Source organism: Engystomops pustulosus, chromosome 4 (assembly GCF_040894005.1).
Source record: "Engystomops pustulosus chromosome 4, aEngPut4.maternal, whole genome shotgun sequence".
NCBI lineage: Eukaryota > Metazoa > Chordata > Amphibia > Anura > Leptodactylidae > Engystomops > Engystomops pustulosus.
The window spans coordinates 34,780,592-34,802,955 of NC_092414.1; the positions used below are offsets into that span (position 1 = coordinate 34,780,592).

At 39.6% G+C, this 22,364-nt stretch overlaps 1 protein-coding gene across 3 annotated transcripts in view; it reads left to right on the forward strand.

Annotated features, from left to right (window-relative positions):
• Positions 1-22,364, forward strand: part of RELL2 (RELT like 2) — a 61,812-nt gene that overhangs the window by 26,936 nt on the left and 12,512 nt on the right. For all 3 annotated transcript variants that reach the window (XR_011854803.1, XR_011854802.1, XM_072145659.1), the window contains exons 2-6: positions 10,824-11,034; positions 14,485-14,550; positions 14,650-14,713; positions 21,052-21,240; positions 21,793-22,204. Coding sequence is in view for 1 of the 3 variants with exons in the window: in XM_072145659.1 (XP_072001760.1) it covers positions 10,824-11,034; positions 14,485-14,550; positions 14,650-14,713; positions 21,052-21,240; positions 21,793-22,204 (942 nt within the window). In the remaining 2 variants the exon portion in view is untranslated. The remainder of the gene's footprint in view (positions 1-10,823; positions 11,035-14,484; positions 14,551-14,649; positions 14,714-21,051; positions 21,241-21,792; positions 22,205-22,364) is intronic.

Below are 22,364 nucleotides of genomic sequence, written 5' to 3' on the forward strand. Positions count from 1 at the left end.
CAGGTAGTGTGCGTGCTTAGAGGTCATGCTTACTATAGCACAGTAGTGTGTAATGCCATTGTATCTACAGTACTACACGGTATAGAGAGATGCAGCTGGAATTCTGCTTATTTAGTTGTGGGATGGGGAATCCATCATGTTGCAGCTGTGTAATCATCTCCAACAATTATAAATGGGAACTAGAGAAGTATGTGCAGAGCCTCAACATCCTATAAACGCCTCAATAATTTATGGATGGTATTTGTATGCTTCAAAGTAACTCTACACACAGCACAAAGGCGATGGAAGAAAATCTCTGCAGGGGAATTAGTCTCTCACAGCACACGTGTCTGTTCACAGAGATAAACATTGCATTAGAAAGTTCATTGTATAGTGTATATCATACTTACACATTCCTTACAAAGTGTTTCATAGTCATGTGACTTGTATCTTAAAGGAAAAGAAGGAACTTTAAAGGAAACCTACCATGAGGAATCTACTATCAGAAGTAGGTAGATTCCTCCTGCCTGCCTCTACCCTAATCTGTAATTTAATAATCTTGGAATATAACATAACTTGTTAAAAAAACATTATTTAGTAATATGTAAATTAACTGCAGATATTTTGGGTCGTGGAGTACCCTTAGCTCTCAGTGCCCGGCCAGGCTAGTACACGCCCCAGTAGCCTCTGCAGTTAATTTACATATCATTAAAATAAAGTTTTTAACAAGTTCAATTCCAGGATTATTAAATGACAGATTAGGGCAGAGGCAGCAGGAGGAATCTAATCTACTTCTGGTGGTAGATTCCCCAAGGTAGGTTTCCTTTAATATAGTACACAGAATGTTGAAGGAAATTTCCAGCTGGAAAACAAAGTTTTTGCATCAAGTCCTGCTTTATTTTCTTGAGTATTGATTTTCTCATAAAATTCTGCCCTCTTCCCTGTATAAATGTATAAGATAAATAAATATATTTTTATAAAAAAATAAAAGACATTAGATCAAGAAAGTTATTATGTACAGTATGAGGACATAATAACTTTGAAATCCTTATACTGTACATAATAACTTTCTTGATCTAATGTCTTTTATTTTCTTATAAAAAATATTTATTTATTTATCTAATTATATTTATATTTTACACCTGATTTTAATGTATGTTTAATCGGTACCATGTAAATTTGATAAACCGATTGTCCACAATGTCATATTTTATTTATGTAGTTCATGATAGAATTGTGACTCTGACTCTTATAAATTACAGTATCTGGACCTGAAGAAGGGGTATTCCTCCCCGAAACGCGTCGTCCACTAACAATTTATCTTCCGTATTGATTACCTCTGAGATAAAGTATTGTCAAATAATTTATATAATACCTTCTAGCTATCTATGTTTATCCATACTCATACCAACACCACGATACATCATATGGACTAGCAGCGCGACTAAACACACTGGTTCTACCACCCGATCACTGTCTACTCCATCAGGTACCCTCCTGACTACCAGTGCTCTGCAGCAGCCTTAGACTTACTTACTCCCCTCATATACGGTGCGCGGTGTACAAAAAAGCACATTAAATGTATAAATTGGCAGATGAAAGCAGATGTAAAAATCTAAATTATCTTAAAAGATGGTGTTCCTGATGTTCAGAAGTTATTCAGTAGTTTCAGCAGACTTTAAAAAGAATTGTTAAAGGACATCTACCACCAGGATTGTAAACCGAGCACACTGACATACTAGTGTGACACACCATTGTGTCAGTGTGCTTGGTTTACAATCCTTCATCCTGGTGGTAGATGTCCTTTAAAGAAGTTTTCCAGTTCAAAGATATTGATGGCACGTAAAGGGACACAGTGAAGTGTGGATAGTCTCTGGTCTGACTAAATGTTGCAGGATTTTTCTGGTTGAATGCTACAGCAGTCATTAGTAGTTATTAAAGGGCTGCGGAACAGTTCAGCATGGAGATCTAAGACACCAAATTGTGCTCAATGTTTAGATTTCCTTCTATAGGGTAGGGGCTAAGTTTATAATCCCAGGACATCCTCCTATTTGAATAAGGTGTCTCGTGGTCAGCTAGAGTTGGACTTCATAACTATGAAAAAAAGGGTACCGATCAAACGCAGGAGTGAACTACCTTAAAAGGCAGCCCCCTTAACACCAAGTATGATCTACAAAGTCTAAAAACATGATGTGGGATTAAGCCAAACCAGTATATCTACTCCAGAAGGAACAGACTCCCAACTGTATACAGCACTATTTCCACCTGGTTGGGTCTCCTCAAGTGCAAGGAGAACACCTACTGTCTGACCCTAGTCAATAGCCTCTCACACAGCTAAACCAGTTCCCTATGCTGTACTGAGGAGACCCAACCAGGTCGAAACAACGCTGTCTACAGTTGGGAGTCTGTTCCTTCTAGAACTAGATGTTTCATCTGGGCTAGATGAGATGGGATAAGATATCTGGTTATGCAACATGAGAGGACTAACATCATCGGGAGGGGGGGGGGGGGCAGGTTTTAAAAATAGGAGAGGCTGTGCCCCATGGCTGCCTTCTGCATAGCGCCCCCTTCCTCTTAAAAAATATTATACATATTTGTACACACACAATGGGGCAGATTTACTTACCCGGCCCATTCGCGATCCAGCGGCGCGTTCTCTGCGATGGATTCGGGTCCGGCCGGGATTTATTAAGGTAGTTCCTCTGGCGTCCACCAGGTGGCGCTGCTGCGCTGAAGAGCATCGGAACGCACTGGAATACACCGAGCCGGGCTGAGTGAAGGTAAGTGCAATTTTCGTGACACAATTTTTTTTAAAAATGCGGCGTTTTTTCCGAATCCGTTGGATTTTTGTTCGGCCACGCCCCCAATTTCCGTCGCGTGCATGCCGGCGCCGATGCGCCAAAATCCGATCAAGTGCGCCAAAATCCCGGGGCAATACAAGGAAAATCAGCGCAAATCGGAAATATTCGGGTAACACGGCGGGAAAACGCGAATCAGGCCCTTAGTAAATGACCCCCATTGTGAGAAGGTGAGAGGTGTAATTTGGGAGAACTGCTATTTGTCATACAGATGAAGGGCTTGTGGTAAAAGCCCCAGATTAAGGGTTAATGCAGACATATGGTAAGCAGGAGTAGTCTGTTTGGTCTAGACACCTTTGTAATGTCCGTACTGGGTCTGCTTATTATGGAGTAGGGGTAGGCTGGTAGTATGAGCCTACTCCATCCGGGCTTCGGTCCTTGTTTTTGTACAGCCCACAGGTGCAGGTCACGGGGCTTGTTAAATCCTGATTTAGATTCCAGGCCAGAAGCAGCAGGTGAGGCACCACCAGGAGAGCTGAATGCTGGACTATATATGAATTCATATAGACATATATACACTCTTACATACAGAATATGTACATAATATACACACACATAAAGTATATACTCATCATATGCTTGTAAAATGTGCAGCATAATATGTATATAACAGTGCACATCCTCCATTCTTAAGTGTATCTGGTTGGGTGTCCGGGTCCCCTGACACTGTAGACCCCATCGCAGCTGCTATGGCTGCTACCCCTGTAGCTACGCCGGTGACATTAGTAAATATTAAAAAGTGCCTGCAATGGCTTAGTCAAAAATGAGAAATAGGAAAATTTTAAGTGATACGTAGTTATTTTAGTATTCTCAGCCAACGTCAATGAGAACCATGTTCAGAGATGCCCTCTGAGATACCTTCATAGTTATGCCATCATGAAATTACAGATCCTTTAGTACATGTCACATTTTGAATTATAGATGTCAAACCATGGAACGATTTATATTCTTTACTAAGGAAGGACAAATTGAAATTTGTGATTAAAGATTTGGAGAAAGATGAAAAATTTTTAGGATAAAGGCAGGAAACCTTTCAAGTCTTCTTTTTATGTGAACAATAAATAATTGGCCAGAGGCAGAAAAACGTCATGGAAGTGATTGGACAAGGTTACGGGGGTGTTCTCAAGATGTTTTCTAGATCTTGTCGGCTTCTACTGTTTTTCTGTTCTAATAGCTTTTCAAGCAATGCGATTTGAATGAATTTAAAGGGAACCTGTTATTTAGGGCCACAAACGGTCAGCAATCCAGGACAGTGAAATGAGAGGATCCAGACCCTTTTACATTTTCACTTTTTATTTCATTTTAGCTAATTAGTAAAAAAAAAAGGGTTTTTTTTTCTTATTAATGTACATTCTGCTCCTATCTTGACAGAAAAAAAATGAAATGTAGATATTTTTGCTAATTTATTAAAGAATAAAAACTGAAATCTCCCCCGGTGATAAGTAGAAGCACCCTTTAAGCTAGTACAGCCATGAGTCTTCTTGAGAATGATTCAACAAATTTTTTACCTCTGCATTTGGGGATCCTCTCCAGTTCCCTCAGGTTGGATGGTGAACGTTGGTGGAAGCCATTTTTGAGTCTCTCCAGAGATGCTCCATTGGGTTTAGGTCCGGGCTCTGGCTGGTAGAGTCAGGAATGGTCACATAGTTGTTCTGAAGCCTCTGCTTTGTTATTTTAGCTGTGAGCTTAGGGTCATTGTTTTGTTGGAAGGTGAACCTTCAGCCCAGTCTGAAGTCCAGAGCGCTGGAAGAGGTTTTCACTCAGGGAATATTTGTACCTGGCCACATTCATATTTCCATCAATTGAAACCAGTCGTCCTGTCCCTGTCCCCATAGCCTGATACTGCCACCACCATGTGTCACTGTTGGGATTGTATTTGGCAGGTGATGAGCAGTGCCTGGTTTTCTCCACACATACTGCTTAGAATTAACACCAAAAGGTTCAATCTTCGTCTCATCAGACCAGAGAATATTATTTCTCATAGTATGGAAGTTCTTCATGTATTTTTTGCAAACTGTATGCAGCTTTCATATTTCTTGCACTGTGTAGAAACTTCCGCCAGCACACTCTGCCACAAAGCCCCATCTGGTGGACGGCTATAATGATAACTGAATTTGTGGAACTTTCTCTTATCTTCCTACTGCATCTCTGGAGCTCAGCCACAGTGATCTTGGGGTTCCTCTTTACATCTCTCACCAAGGCTCTTCTCCTATAATTGCTTAGTATGGTTGGGCGGTCATGTTGTGGAATTGTGGTCATCCCAAACTTCTTCCATTTAAAAATTATGGAGGTCATTGTGGTCTTAAGAACCGTGAGTGCTGCAGAAATTCTTTTGTAACCTTGGTTAGATCTGTGCCTTGCTACAGTTCTGTCTTTTAGCTCCTTTGGCAGTTCCTTAGACCTCATGATTCTCCTATGCTCTGACATGCTCTTTGATCTGTAAGGTCTTATACAGGTGTGTACCTATCTTAATCAAGTCCAGTCAGTTGAATTAAACACAGATAGACTCCAATGAAGGAATAGAACCATCTCATGGAGAATCAGATGGAAATGGACAGCATGTGGGCTGAATATGAGTGTCACAGCAAAGGGTCTGAATACTTATGACCATGTGATATTTCAGTTTTACTTGTTTAATAAATTTGCAAAAAAATTTACATTTCTACAATCTACATTTCTGTAATTTTGTCCAGAAGGGGTGCAGTGTGTACATTAATGAGCAAATAAAAATAATTTTATTGATCTTACCAAATGGGTGCAATGAAACAAAGTGGTCATAAGAAAGAAGCACAGTGGCTGCTAACTATTTCTTCCCTGAGATAACCAAGGCTCAGTTTGTGCCGTGGAAGATGTACATTTTTTGTGTGGCAAGTCGGCTGGCAGGGCCCCCTGGTGCTCCGCACCCTGGATCTCTGCTATGGCTGCTACCTCAGAAAGTACCCTACTGAAAAGGGGCCAGATCATGAGGGAACTACAATACAAGGAGCTGGGGGACACAATGCAAGGGGTATTGGAGGAAGGGTGGAATTATACTGTGTGGAGCAAAAGTAAGGAAAAAGGCATGGTTTAGTGTGCGACACCTTTTCTGATCCTCTTTCGCACTTCAAATCAATAAATGGATATATTTTTTTATTAAAATAATTTATATCCTTTAAAACTTAAGACAAGATACTTTTAAATTACAATTAACCTGCCAGAGCTTATTGCTGTTTACACGAGGGAAGATGACATTAGGAGCGATTTGGCAAGCTCTGTGCAGCGCTACTTCATCTGTGTGTGCTATATAAATAAAGGAATTATTATTATTATTTAATATATCTCTTTCTGGACATTCTGAGACAAATTTCAAAACACAGAAATGAAGGGCCCCTAAAAAGTCACTGGAAACTATCCAAAAATTCCACCCTGTCTTTGGGCACACGCCAGACTAACAGGGTTCTGGAATTGGTTATTTTTTATGACATTTATTAAAACTTCTGTATTCTGTAGTTACTATAGGAACGTATACATTTGTTGTTTTTTTTTATAAAAAGTTCATGGTTGAAAACATGAAATTAAAAATATTCAAATGTATTTTCTATGTTTATGTAAATTAGGGTGGAACATTTGGCTCTGGCAGTGCTCATCCCATGGTTTTCAGAGATAACATAATCAGAGGTCAGAGGAAATTTCATTTTGTTTTCTTTGAATTATTGCAATATACCATTAGTATTAGTATAGATCAATTATGGTCAAATTCAATATATATATATATATATAATTATTATTAACAAAAATAGTGATGTGAGTGACATGTTAGAATTTTTGATTGGTAATGTTCTGGATGCTGAAACCTCCACCAGTCGCTGAAATGAATAATAGATATTTAGCCAGTGTCAGGCTGGAGTACTTTGGGCCCACCAGAGAAATTCTGTTTTGGGACCTACAATGAATTTAACTAGAAAGAATACCAGACAAATCCTCATCAAACTGTAATTATATTTATTGTTATAGTCACAGGGCAGTCATTATAGTCACAGGGCCCCCCACATCAGCCATTATAGTAAAAGGGCTCCCCCCACAGCTGTTATTAGCATAACAGGGTCCCTTACCATAGCAAGATGCTACCAGGATAAAAAAAAAAAATACTCACCTCAGAATCCATATATGCTGCTCCTGATCTATTCACACAGCATTATGATGCAGGCAGAAGCGCCGACTCAACAAATGCTCAGGCACAGGCCTTTGACCTGAGTTGCCCATTAGAATCGGGTGCAATAAATGTCTTCAGTTCATGCTCTGAGATGACAGCATTGTACCCTCCCATGCCGGGATGCAGTCAGCTCAGTGCTAAGGCCTGTGTCTGATTATCCTGGCGCGGACGAAAACAGCATACGCTGGATCACTGTTTACTCAGGGCAAAAGCCTGACTAGGCCTGTGCCCAGAGCGGACTCTTACCAAAAATTACATGATGAATAAGTGTCAGGGCCTAGTGAAGGATTATCCAGTTCTCTGGTGGGCCACTCAGGCTGATTACTCAGCTACAAGTCGTCATAGATATATTGTGGGGGTGTTGTCCAAAGGTAGTCACTGGTTTACCGCACAATTATAGGTACAAACGTAGATGCAGATTTTTTGTCTCAAACTTCAAGCAAAATAAACACGCTTTCTTCAGCTTACACAAACCAAACAATATAGCAACCAGAAAAACCCAACGGTCACTAAAATTATATTTCTTACAACACAATGGGACCCAAAAAATATTATAAAAACTTCCAACTCACAAAAAAGAGGATTCCATTAAAGAAGTATACAATAATTCAAGTTTCTGTAGGTTTGTTCTTAAGTTGAATTTGTATGCAAGTCTGAACTGTATACTTTATCATTGTAACCCCAGCCAATTTTTTTTTTTGCTCTCTATGACAACTAGATTGTAAAAATGTTGGATTCTCTTAAAAACCAAGATTAACGATAAAGCTTTGATAACTGTTACAGCTGTTTTTTGTAGCCCAAGGCTAAAGTACAGTAAATTAGCAACATCCAGAGGTCCGTTTGTAACTAGGGGTCGTATGTAAGTCGAGTGCTCGTAAGTAGTAAGTTCCAAGATAGAGAAGTAATTCAGAAAGACAATCCTGACACAAAATGATGGTAGACATAGTATATAGCCATAAATTGTAAAGTGTTAGTGCATAGATGAAAATTTTAAATACATGGAAATCAACCCGAATCACTATTAAGGAATTTCATTATCTTTAAATTTATCATAGAGAAAGGTTAAAAAGCATAATATGCCGGAAGATAAGAGATCTTACCTGTGTATACAGCTTGTAAACATAAATTCAAACAGTCCTTTCTTCGGGTATAACAAGATACAAATGGAATAATCTCACAAAGGCAGCAGTGTAAAGCCCGTTTTTCACGTGCATTTTCTGCGCGTGCTTTTGATGCACAGAACTTGCATTGCACTCTGACCCATTGTAACCAATGGGTCTTTTCAGACTTGCATTCTTTTTCACGCACACATGCGTGAAAAAGTCTATGGAGATGCATCAAAAACGCATTGCACTCTGAGACACTTGCAAGTGCAATGCAAGTACAATGCGTTTTTCACGCATCAATTGCCATAGAAAAGATAGAGCTCCGTCCTGAGTCCATTTCACGCGCATTTTCTGCGCATGAAAAACGCATTGAAACTGCATTGAAAAACTGAGACACTGAAGAAACTCTGACTGAAAACTGATTGCACTCTGATGCAAAATGTCCGTTTTTCACTGACCAAACCCTGATCGCACCCTGATCAAACTCTGACGTGTTCTGCAACACAAGTGGGGAAGGGGCCTAACACTCCCAAGAACTTTGAGGCAGCTTTTCTCCCACACACACAATCAACAACTGTACCACTTGTCCTCTTAGCAGTGGGGCATAAGACAGGATTTTTTTTATTTGTTTTTATGAATCTTTATTCAGAATTAAGAAAAAAATGTGATAAAAAGATAATAGACTTAATTTTATTATTTGTAAATAATTAAATTGGGGACAGCTTCAATTTATCAACAATTGCCTCATAGGTAGAGATGAGCAGTAAAAATAAAAAGTTTCTTTTTTGATTCAGGTATCGAACCTCACCTGAACCCACACGGACCCGTACATTGGGGTCCGTTTTTTCTTATCACTACCCATTTTCTAACAACTTTAGAATCAACTCCCACCATCTAGATACATACAAGTCAGAATCATCTCAAGCTAATTGGATGTTCTTATGACTTGGACAGTGTTATATCTAGATACATAACAATCTTTTATTTGTTTCTAGTAAAGATGTTAATTCTTCCAGCCGCTCAGCACACATAACTCATATTGTAGATGATGGATAATGAATTCTGTCACCAACCAGAAATGCCACTTCCCTCTCCTCCTCATCCACTGAAATGCTGAGGCTATTAAACATTTAGACCCCAGTCAGTTTGACTTAGATCGCACTGCAGGGAAATAGTAACGGCAACATTTTGGCATGAAACACATCTAAAAATAACTATCTGTAAAGTTATGAGTGGGAATGTCTTGGACATTTTTGGAGGCCTTATTAAACAAATTAAGGCTGTAAAAGTAGTTCCCAAAGCATAAAGTGTCATTCTTCTAAATGTCATGCCATATCACTAGACTATACCCCCCCAAACTATGAATTATGGGGATCAGACCTCTGAAAATGAAGGAGCTCCAGCGTTGGACTCTCCATCCTCTTCATTCCCAGGATCAGTGGGAGTCCCGGACAATTGACTATAAAACATCTTGCAGAGATGGAGTCATATTCTGCTACTTAGTGAGATAGGAAAATGTGAAGGAAGGAATCAATCTCTTTTAATCTAGAAATCAGCCTTTAAAGGGGTTGTCCACTTTCAGCAACTACCATAATTGATATTGTTCGTGGAAAAGAACAGTTATACAATTTTCGAATATGCTTCCTGTATCATTCCGTTCAGTTTTCTAGATCTCTGCTTGCTGTCTTCCTATAGGAAGCTTCTATGTTTACTTCCTCTGGATAACAACTGACCCCTGATCATTTGCTGTCACACAGGTGCACAGTAATCAGAGCTCTGTATTATAACGAGACGTGCGCCTGTGTGACATCATGGATATATTTCTATTCACTAGAAGAATGGCAGCAAGCAGAGATCTAAAAAACCATGAGGAATTGATACAGAAAGTATATTAAAAAGTTGAATAAGCTTTCATTACAAAAACAATATCAATCATTTGCTGAAATTTGCCAACCCCTTTAACACTAAGTATTCAGTTGCTTTGACCTTTCGATGGGTATCTATCTGTGTTATTCACTTCACTTGTCAGAGGTATTTAAATTATGGCTCACCTGTCTATCAAATACTACACATACTACAGAGATGCTGAAAACTTGGCTTTCCACAATTCCTGTGTTTTTCCTGGAGGAATGTCCCGAATAACTGGGATGAAATGTCTGTACAGTAAGTATGTCTGTACTACTTCCTAAGAAGTAATTCCAGACGTGTAGAGGTTTCCTCAATCAAAGATCACAGAGAAAAATCACTGTAACTGTTAAAAAGTTACTATAAAAGATTATTTTAGAAGAACTCAGAGACTCTGGGAAAACAAACCAAAATGTGTTTTAACAGTCTTTTACTTGGGGAGCTTTCAGATTGCTCTGCAGCAATGTGCACTCGGTGTCAGATTCCTAAAATTCCTTCAGGGAATTTTACCTTATATTCATTTCCATGGTATTTATTTTAGATGAATATCTCTTGACAGATCCCGTCTCCATGTATTGTACGGGTCAAAAGATATTAATGCATGTGGACTAATGGCTGAGAATAGGCCTCGCATTAGGACACATTAATACAATATTGTAATTATTTCTTCTTACTGTGGTTTCTCCACATTCAAAAGTAATTACTTCTCACCCAATCAGAAAGCAGACGTGGGATCCGACTTTTCTGCTCCAAAGATTTTTTACAATTTTTCCTTCTTAACAGATCATCATGGCAGAGGCAAACACTGCAGAAGATGGGGACAAAACCTCCCAGCAAAACCCTTATATGCTCTTCCTACTGGTTCTGGTCTTCTTCATCACTGGACTTCTAGGTTTTCTCATCTGTCATGTCCTTAAGAAGAAAGGCTATCGCTGTCGGACATCGCCGGAAGAAGACTATGAGATAAAGGATGACGAGAGCAATGGCCATGACAGTGAGTTCACAATATAGAAGATAATGAGTTACCTCAATAATTACAAGAGGTGTTTTTAATCAGAGAAAAGGATCTACTATAGGTAGTGGTCTCGTAAATTGGGCACAGTTATGTTAGGAAGGTGTGGCCTAAGGTGCGCCCAAAATAATAAACTATGCTATACTGTGATAAAGCTGGTGCAGTGGATGGCTGTCTGTCAATTTTTGCCCTACCTTTTAGGCAATGGTAATACATTTGCTACTAGGAATTTTTCTGTGGGAATATTAGCAATTAATATAAATTAGTATTAATGAAACAATATGTATTATTGATATATTAGTGAGTTATGCACAGGGCACTGGGGTATAAAGTCAACTAAAACATTAATGCTAAAGGGGCCTCCTGATGCTGTGTCATTCAGCATTTTGTAGTTATTAAAAAATCTCTTTTAACCCCTTAAGGACGCAGGGTTTTTCGGCCGATTTCAAATTACCAAATACCAAATTTATATAGGTTTTATTGTGTTTTAATACATTTTCAAAAATTAAACGAATGTGTACAAAAAAGAAAAAAAATTTTTTGCCATCTTCTGACGCTAATAACTTTTTCATACTTTAGCGCACGGAAATGTGTGAGGGGTCATTTTTTGCGAAATGAGGCGACGTTTTCATTGCTACCATTTTGAGGTCTGTGCGACATTTTGATCATTTTTTATTTCATTTTTTATGTTATGTAAAAAGGTGTAAAAGTCGCATTTCGGACATTTGGGCGCCATTTCCCGCCTCGGAGGTCACCGCCGGCCGTAACCGTTTTTATATTTTGATAGATCGGGCATTTTGGGACGCGGCGATACCTAATATGTCTGTGATTTTTACTGTTTGTTATGTTTTATATCCGTTCTAGGGAAAGGGGGGTGATTTGAACTTTTAATATTTTATTAATTTTTTTTATTTTTTAAACTTTTTTTTTTCTTTTTTTTTTCACTATTTTTTAGACCATCTAGGGTACATTAACCCTAGATGATCAGATCGCTCCTACCATATACTGCAATACTACAGTATTGCAATATATGGCGTTTTTGCAGGTCTTACATTACAATGAGCCACTGGCTCATTGTAACGAACCTGCATAAACCATGTAGCCTCGTGTCAAGAGAAGACCCGAGGCTACCATGGTAACCGATCGCCGCCCCCCGATGACGTTCGGGGGCGTGGCGATCGAAAAAAAGATGGCGGCGCCCGCGCGCCGCTGTCTTTTAAACGCCGCCCGCGACTTTGCGGGCGGCGTTTAGAGGGTTAATAGCCGCGATCGGTGCAAGCACCGACCGCGGTTATTAGCGGTGGGGGTTTTGTGCAAAATGCAAAAACCCCCACCTCTGTATGAAGAGGACTCAGCCCGTGAGCCCTCTTCATACATCCCTTATACCTCTGCGCCGTAGAGCTACGGCGCAGAGCGTTAAGGGGTTAAAGAGAACCTGTCACCAGAATTTTACCCCTCACACCAGTAACACAGGCTGGTAAAGGGTTAAAAGTCCTCCCCATATCACCTAAAATTATCTGCCACTGTGACACTGTGCTTTCATTACAGACACTTTTCTGATATGCAAATGAGTAGAGATGAGTCCTCTTGTCTCCATCTACCCTCCAATATAGGTTGTGTGCCCTCCCGGGCAGGTTCCTCCTCCCGCTCGTTACAAATCTCTGTAGTTTTTGTATTTGCATTTGTTCTTGTCTTTATTCTTGTCTTGTTCTTGTCTGTTAATCCCTTACTGATTGTACAGCTCCATGAAATTAATGGTTCTCTTTAAAGAAATAATGATAATAATGAGTCGTATTCTGAAAAAAAGAGTCATGTTCTCTCCATGCTGCCCGTGAACCACGCCTCCCCTTTTGATTGACAGCTCAGTGTCTCTTCAAATCTCGACCTGAGCAGAGAGGAAGTTCTCTCCCTGTCCACTTCCTGTCCTTAAAGGGGTATTCCCATTTCAGTAAATAATGTTATTCTTTGTATGATGAAAAATTAGACAATTTTCCTATAAACTTTCTGTATCCATTCCTAACTGTTTTCTGGATCTCTGCTTGCTCTCCTTTTATAGAAAGCTTCATTGTTTACTTCCAGTGGACAGAAATCTGACCATGGTCACACAGGTGCACTGCTCGATATAACACAAGCTCTGATTACTCTCTCTCATACTAAGGATCAGTGCACCTGTGTCCAGTGTGACCATGGTCTGATTTCAATCCACTGGAAATAAACAAAGAAGCTTTCTATATAATGACAGCAAGCAAAGACCCAGAAAACCACGAGGAATTGATACAGAAAGTATATTGCAAAATTGTATAACTTTTCATTATTTAAACAATAACATTTATTTGCTGAAATGGGAATACCCCTTTAACAGACTGCTGTCCCTCTCACTGCATGGGGAATTAGCAGTGCACACTGAGTGGGTAACTATAGATCTTCTCATCATTTCCCGCACCCTGCAATGGGCAGAGCCTAGAGGTGATAGGTGGAGCAACCATAGACTAAGGCAGATTAGATATTACAGCAGAGAGGAAGGGCTGGGGAACAAATGCAGAGATCAAATTTTCACTCCAGTTACAGTCCTGGAATAAAAATGCATTTTCACAGTCCTGCTGCTACTAACAACACAGGTATGGTTACACAGATCTCTAGTAACAACACTTAACATTGATGCTTTGTATGGTCAAAACTGCTGGTGGAACTGTAACTACAATGTGGCTGCAGAGCTTCCAGGAAGTGTCCACCAACACCGGTCCAGCACAAGTCCACCAACACCGCTCCATGGTCATGTGATGTCACAGGTGCATGGCTCGTTATAACACACAGTGTCATCAAAGTTGTGTGATGCTAACGAGCCATTCACCTGTGTGACATCACATGACCAGAGATTGGTGTTTATCTGCAGGAAATAAACATAGAAGCTTCTTATAGAAAGACAGCAAGCAGAGATCTAGAAAACTGTGAGCAATTGATACAGTATATTGGAAAATGTAATTATTTTTTATATCATAAAGAATGTTAATTATTTGCTGCAATGTGCTGTATGTGGAGTAAAGTATGGATCCTTATATTAGGGGATTCACCTTTTGCCTGGCGCCCGATTGCCATTCCCTAGAGGTCGCCTGCAAATTGCACTTTTGGCTGTTTAAAATGTATTAAAATAATATATTTTACAGATTATTTGTAATAAAAGGAGAGATATTTTATCTGCATAGATGCGTCAGAATAGATTGGTCCATGGAAATGTTCCAGTGTAAAAAGAAGTGCAATTTTAGCTCATCATTCCTATATTAAATGGAGCAGTAATAACATTATATCCGCCATTACTGGCCACCAGCGGCTGCGAACCAAATGCACTTAAACCACTAAAAGCTGTGCGGTTTATCTAAAGCTTTTTACATATTTTATACCCTTTGTATTGATTATGCATTTCTCCGTGTGCAGTCACAGAAGAGATGTCTAATGAAGATACAGTGGAACGTATAGTCAAGTGCATTATCCAGAATGAAGGTTGGTAATTGTAATTGTTCATTTCTTTTTTTATACCATTTAATTGCATCTGAATTGTACATTTGAATATAATTTTTTTTTTTTTAAATAATATTTTAGCAAACGCAGAGGCACTTAAGCAGATGTTGGGAGACACTGAAGGTGATGTTCCGATTGGTCCCAGGTAAGGACTGTTTCACGTATATTCCTTAAAATGGCATCTATTGTCTTTATATTAAAAGGATCAGTTTAAAATCCCAGAGGTAAACTGCGATATGAGGTGACAAGGTGTGTCATCAGAAGGTAAGTGCTACTCTCAAGCTACTCACAATAATAATAGACTGAATGGACCACGAAAAGGGCAGGTATAGCCCTTACACTGAACTGTGGAAACCATGGCCTTGTGCATGAGCCCATGGAAGTGAATTAGGATTAGTAAATCCTGTGATGTGTAGGTGTGTTGGACAGGAGTCTCCGCCAGGTCAGACCTGAAGACAAGGGTGTAACTACAGGGTAGCAGCCACAGCAGCCACAGTGTCAGGGGACCCCAGCATCCAGTATACTGGGTGTGTATATGCTGTATGTGTATGTGGGAGCTAAAATAGCAATAAAACTGAGTAAAAATGTAAATAAGGGGTAAAAATTATCTTTATTGTGTAAACATCACTAGGGAATTGAGAATTGAGAATTTTCTTTTGTGGGAAAACCCCTTTAAACTTCTAATACCACCAGGATAAAAGACTGTACACCAAGCCCACTGCCATATAAATGTGTGCCCCCTATGTCAGGATCTGCTCCCCTCTTAGCTTCGAATGTCCTGGTTTTTTTAAAAAAAAAAATTGCCTTTAAAATTATGCAAATTAGGCTCAGGGCCTCCAAGCTCCATAGATGTTAATTGGTGCCCCTCAGTCTCAGTTGCTAAATTTTTAAAGCCTTTTTTTTGTAAAAACAAGGACATAGGAAGCTTAAAGAAGAGCACATCCTGCCAGAGGGGGCACACATCAGTAGGTAAGTGTGCTTGGTGTACATCACTTGAACCTGGTGGTAGATGACCTTTAAGAATAAAGGGCTTTAAAAACTATGCAAATTACCCTGAGGGGCTCCAGGCTCCATTAAAACCTATGGATCCTGGAGCCTCTAAGGCTCATTTGCCCAATTTAAAAATCCTTTTTTTGGAAAAAAAAAACAGGGAATCAGAAGTTAAAAGAAGAGCAGATCCTGCCAGAGGGCGCACACACCAGTACGTCAGTGTGCTGGGTTTCCAATCGTTTATCCTGGTGGTAGATTTCCTTTAAGTCAAAATAATACACTAAAAATAGATTTTTTTTTTGTTTGAAAATTGCAAATGAGTAGTTGTGGGTAGCTAGGACAATAGAAATGTTCCCTGTACTGTGCATCATATAGTTATTCGGCTAAAATAGTCATTGTAAAAATGATCTGTCTTATCTAAATTGATATAGAGACATCCTGTTTTCTTCATCCTATCTTTCCTTTTCTCTAATGAGCAAATAAATTTGTGGCTTTGGTTCAGTTATAATGGCCAATTAACCTTCTGTACTGGAGCTGAATTTTAATTCAAGAACCGGATATTATAAGAGAATTAAAGGGATTTAGATGGGATTTGAATCATTTTTTTTTGGTTTGTTGCTTAATAAAATATGTTTTCATATGAGCTATTTGGAGAAAAACATGAATCACCCGTTCTAAACATTTGTTCTGGCTATTAATTTGAGATGGGAGGTTGCCTAAACCCTAGCGAACAGCACAGAGTAGAGCCTGTGGCATTCACTTGTATTTTGGATCATGTCGGTTCCAGACCCTTAACCACAACATACTGTATGTCACACTGTTCAAGGGAAAAGTGAGGAGTCAAGCCATATTATATCTCTGTTGGATTTTGGGAACAATATAGCAGAGTAGCCATCTGGATAAGTTTGGATGCAAAACACAAGTGGCTTCTTGGAGGGAATATTCATAACATTGAGTAAACAAAAAAGAAAATGAAAAACAAATCTAAGGATGCATTCACACGGTGTATGTACCGTAGTACGGCTGGCATACGTCGGCGCCGGGCAGAGGAGGAGGGGGAGAGTGGTGCTCCCCCCGCCCCTTTCCATAGCTTAACATAGAGCCTGGCACCGTTTTCCGTCGAAAGATAGGACATGTCCTTTCTACGGTCTACGGAGCGGTACGGTGTCGCACAATTGCTGCACTGTACCGCTCCCGTACGGCGCTGTGAGGCCATTGCAATGTATGGGGGACGTATATACACCATATATACCGTGCCCGTATATTTATCCCCCATACGTTCCTGTGAATGTAGCCTAAAACAATTCAAGTTACTTGGTTATATACCACTATTTTAGTAGTTTATGTTTATTGGTCTGCAGAGAAGTCATGCAGCCATTCATTTGCCTCTATAGTCTCGTGTCTTACATGCCAGCAGTACAGTTGAGGCGAGTGAGAATTTTTTAAAAAAAATGAAACACACATAAGTCTCCATTTTATTTCTATATGGAATTTGTTAAACACAGTTTATCATCCAAACACTGATTTTTAAGGTGCTATCTGGGATCAAAAAATGAAAACATTTTGCTCATGTCTGTCCCTCTATCTGTTCCAGCACTGCAGCTCCTGTCATTGTAGAGGTGTCTGGCCGCAGTCAAACTGACAGTGACAGGGCCTGCAGTGCTGGAACAGAGGGGAGAACATCGGGATTTATCAGTTCATTTATAATTTTTCAGGCTGGAGACACCTTTTTCTGATTCCACAATCTATCCATACAAACAATAGTCATATTAAAATGATATACTATGTACAGAGAGATATTCTCCAAGAACTTATTTCTGGGACCTCTGCTTTGTCTGTACTTCCTATCCAGATTGAAAAACTGTCTGTGAAATAAGGAGAACATCATGTCGTGACCTAGCTATGGCATCACATCTTTTATAAATGCTAAGTAATAAATACATGGGGACAAATATCGTATCGGCCAATGGCATTGCCATTTCCAGCTTCACGATGTGAAGTCTTTTAAGAAATACTTAGGGACTATTTCCTGTTTTTTTTTTTTATTGAATTTCAAAAGCAGTCACTATAAAAATAACATACAAATTTCCTTCACAGAGAGAATGGCAGTATTATGACTGATTCTGCAAGCACAACAGGGGATTCTTCCTTCCCTTTCATTTTCCCAGTATGAGGCACTTTTGATAAGAATAGCATCCTAGTCGTGGTGTTTGCTGCACTATGGAGCTTTGAGACAAATTTTATTAATAGACAGAGCTTGACGTCTTATAGTTAAATCACTTGAACTTACAGTAAAGATTAAGATAGGGTGGCTGAGTGGGTAGCACTTCACCCTTGCAGCGCTGGGGTCCTGGGTTCAAATCCGACCCAGGTCAATATCTGCAAGGAGTTTGTATGTTCTCTCCGTGTTTGCGTGGGTTTCCTCCCACACTGCAAAACATACTGTTAGGTTGTTTAGATTGTGACCCCCATGGGGACAGGGTCCGTATTGGAATGAGACAGACTGGCTATAAACTGGCTACATTTTTGCAGTAGAACTTATAGGGGTGTTCCCATTCCCGCAAACTCATCTTATTTTTTGTATGATGAAAAATGATACAATTTTCCAATATACTTTCTGTATCAATTCTTCAGTTTTCTACATCTCTGCTTACTGCCATTCTATGGAAGACCTCATTGTTAACTTTAGTGGACAGAAACCTGACCATGGCTCGTTAGTATCACAGAGAGTAATCAGAGATGTGTGATATAACGAGCCGCGCACCTGTGTGACCATGGTCAGATTTCTATCCACTGGGAGTAAACGATGAAGCTTCCTATAGAATGACAGCAAGCAGAGATCTAGAAAACTGTGAGGAAATGATACAGAAAGTATACTGGAAATTTGTATAACTTTTCATTATTCAAACAATATAAATTACTCACTGAAATGGGACAACCCCTTTAACCTCTTCCTATGACTACACTGAATATAAATGTCCTAATTATCTGATCCAAAACCAATTATGATATAAATAGACAGTACAGAATTCACCCTGGACCGCGAATCTTAGCAACCTACCAGCTGCTATTACTATGCAAGCAACATGTAGGGAGCTGAGCAGCAGTGCCACATACAGACTCTGGCTCATTCACTAACGGTCCGTCGGACACATTTTTGTGGGGTTTCCCGACGATTTCCGTTTTGCGCTGCATTGCCCCGGGATTTTGGCGCAAGCGATCGGATTTTGGCACATCGCGCGCCGGCTTGCAAGCGACAGAAATCGGGGCCTATGGCCATCGAACAACCCGATGGATTCGGACAAACTGCAGAATTTAAAAAAGGATTTGTGTCGCAAGATCAAGCACTCACATGCACCAGGAAGAAGCAGGTGAACTGTGTCAGACCTCAGGGCAGAAGCGACGGATGCAGGAACTCGGGCGCACGAGATTAGTGAATCGCGGCAGACCCGAATCCTCTTCGGACAACACACCGCGGGATCGCGACAGGACCGGGTAAGTAAATGTGCCCCTATGTCTTCATTACTTGCCTATGAGAACCTGCCAAAGGCAAGGTCTAACATGCTGCCTCTCATTAAAGGGAACGTGTTATCAAATGTTGGTCTAAGAAACCATTGCCAGTATGTTGTGAAGCAGCTACACACCTTCCAGATAATGTTTCTTTCATGGCCCATTGTAGTGGCATCATCCAGAATATCAGCTTTGAAGTGAGATGTAAATTGGTTGTAAATTGTCAAGGAGGCGGACAGTTTAAAATTGAAGTCAAGCTCTCCTCGCCTCAGAACAGTCACTTCGTTGTAACTAATGCTCCTGCATCTAGGGACATCATTAACCAGATTTCCTGAAGTCTGGTACATAATGTCAATCACAGGGAAAGAGGCAAGAAAGCTGGGGAAAGTTTGACTTTGGTGTTAAAGTCTCCGCCTCCATGACAGTATACAACCAATTTACATCTCACATCAAATTTGATTTCCTGGGTAACGTCACCACATTTGGCCTTGAAAGAAACATGATCTAGAACCTGTTCAGGTTACATACTGTAATAGTATATTAGGACATTTTTTGATGACAGGTTCCCTTTGAGGCCGGACTTACATTGGTATTTTTATCACATCAGTGATTTTTCACTGAAGCTATTTTGGCTTATGGCCACATACAGATTTGTATTCGCTTTGATGCCTCACTGAAACATTCTTTTCATTGTGTTTTTTCATACTTCAGTTTTTTTCCACTTGTCCAATGTTGTCAGTGAATACAAAAAAACAGGGCTTGATTTGTCCACAGATCACTGATCAATGGAAAACAAACTGAAGTGTGAAAAAGCACATTCAAGAGACGTAAAAATTATACAATAAAAAAGGTTGATTTTTGATTATTAGCCAACAAACAATAAAAAAATTAAAACCTAGTAAAAAGAGATAAACCCCAAAATTACAGCAATAAAAACTTGCAACTTACCCAGTAAAACAACAAGCCTAAACAAAGCCACATAGGGGGGATATAAAAGTATATTAAATGTGATGACATAATTGTTTTTGTAAAGTGTTTTCGGCTTGCAAAATTGAAAAAAAAATGATGAACTTTTTGAATTGGAAACGTCAACATTTTCCAATTTTTCCTCCAATAAAGGGTCAATAAATTCTATGTATCTCAAGACTTTAAAAGGATCAACTCAACCCTTAAAAACAAGCCCTCATACAGTTATGATGACTTAAATGTTAAAAGTTATGGCTTTTGAAAAAAATTACAACAAAAGTGTGTGGACATCTTGGCTCATACACCTCACTACTGGGTGTAGTGTCCCTACGCCAGATGCATTTTAAAGAAGAGGATGGAGTTTTTTATTTGTGCATGTGAGCCCAAAGTCTTGCAAATATTCTGGAGTGAGGGTTTGATAGATATATATTTGGAATAGTTACAGTATTAAGCACTTTGGTATTTTCTTCCAATTCATTCAGAGGAGAATATTAAGGATGCATCTACACATTCACGTTTTCTGCAGACTTTAGACTCCTGGTTTGGACAGCAAAAACTGCATCTGAAAACTTGAACATGTGGACGCACTCCCTGGTGGGAGTTAAAGGACATCTACTACCAGGATGAAGGATTGTAAACAAAGCACACTGGCATACTGGTGTGCACCCCCACTGCCAGGTTCTGCTCTTCTTTGAGCTGCTTAGGACCATGTTTTAACAAAAAAAAAGGCTTTAAAAATTATGTAAATGAACCTGAGGGGCTCCAGGCTCCATTTATGTCAATGGAGTCTGGAGGCCCAATGCTCCTTTGCATCATTTTTAAAACCTTTATTTCTTAAAATCAAGAGCCTAAGGAGCTACAAGAAGAGCAGATTCTGTCAGAGGGATCAAAGTGTGCTGTTTACAACCTTTCATCCTGGTGGTAGATTTCCTTTAACATTCTGTCCCACAATTAGTATGAGAGTAAAAACTAAATCCAAATTTGTGAACTGATAACATTTGCCACACATTTTACCAGTTTATGTCCACACCGTGAAAGCCAAGATGCCGGAATTCCTCATCACCACACAGTACATTTGGGATCAACACAAGCCCCCTGCATTCATTGTACACGCAAGAAGAGGAGCTTGTTACATCGTATGGGCCGGTCAAAGGACAGCAAAGGAAAGTCCCATCCAGGAGAGGTCACAGTATTCTCTGTTGGAAGGTATTGTCTCCCTAAACAAGTAACACAATGTATTTCCATATCCCAACACCAAACAACTGTAGGTTTACCTATTGTAACCATAATGGACAGACAGCACCCAAAGAAGGGCTCCTAACAGTAGCCAGCACCGGAGAAGATGTAATATTAGATACCATCATAGTTGATCCCTTGAGAGATTCTCATAAAACTCTGCCTAGTATTAGACGTATTACCGAAATTATGTGATTTGACATTATGATACATTATGAGGATTACATTGCCAACACATTTTTTCTCTTCTTCCGTCCGCATCTCCAAAAATGCAGTGCCTTGTTTCGATGCCCTTCAGTTATACTTCCCCAGGTGCTGAATATCTAAGTAATGGAGGTCTGAAGTTTCTATGGCTTTCCACCGCTATCAACCAAACTTATTGTATCATGTCAGTTTACAATATTTACCAGAATATTCTGAACATAAATTTTGGCAGACAGTTTCTTGGTGAGAACATCTCCTTACCTATCGGTGTTAATACTGATACTCAATAACATAGTGATGTGTTTGTGTTCTTTTCAGATTCCGGGTTACTCACATTGGAAAGAAACCTGGTATTCAAGGGGCTCAGGATGACCCAAACATCTCCAGTGACCCAATTTCTTTTGATAAAGATACAGATGAACAGGCAGAAACAAAAATAAAAAATGGTATCAGCTTACAAGAAGCTTTTGAGGCACAAGGGATCTCACAAAATGGACCAGACTTGGTGGGATTGGCCAAATCTGAGGTCAAAGATGCTGTTATTAGCATGAATGGACATAAACTTATAGAGGCCAAAGCTGGAGGAAATGTTTCCAAGGGCAAAGCATCCAAAGACAGAAGGAGCAGTGCTCCGGAACAGACAGCTGCTCAGCGGGAAAGAATAGACGTGCTTCAGCTCAGAGGACGGGACCAGCAAAAAGGAAGAAGTCCAGAAAATACAAAAAATCAGGTAAAGGAGGTTGTTTCTCAAGGTCAAAAAATATGTCGTTTTTAAAGAGATTATTTTGGATACAACAAGTTATTAAGTTAAAACTTGCTGATAGGAGGCCCAGTAGTAGGTCGACCAAGTATTTTTTATATACCTGTAGTTTATAGCCAGCCCCCTCTAG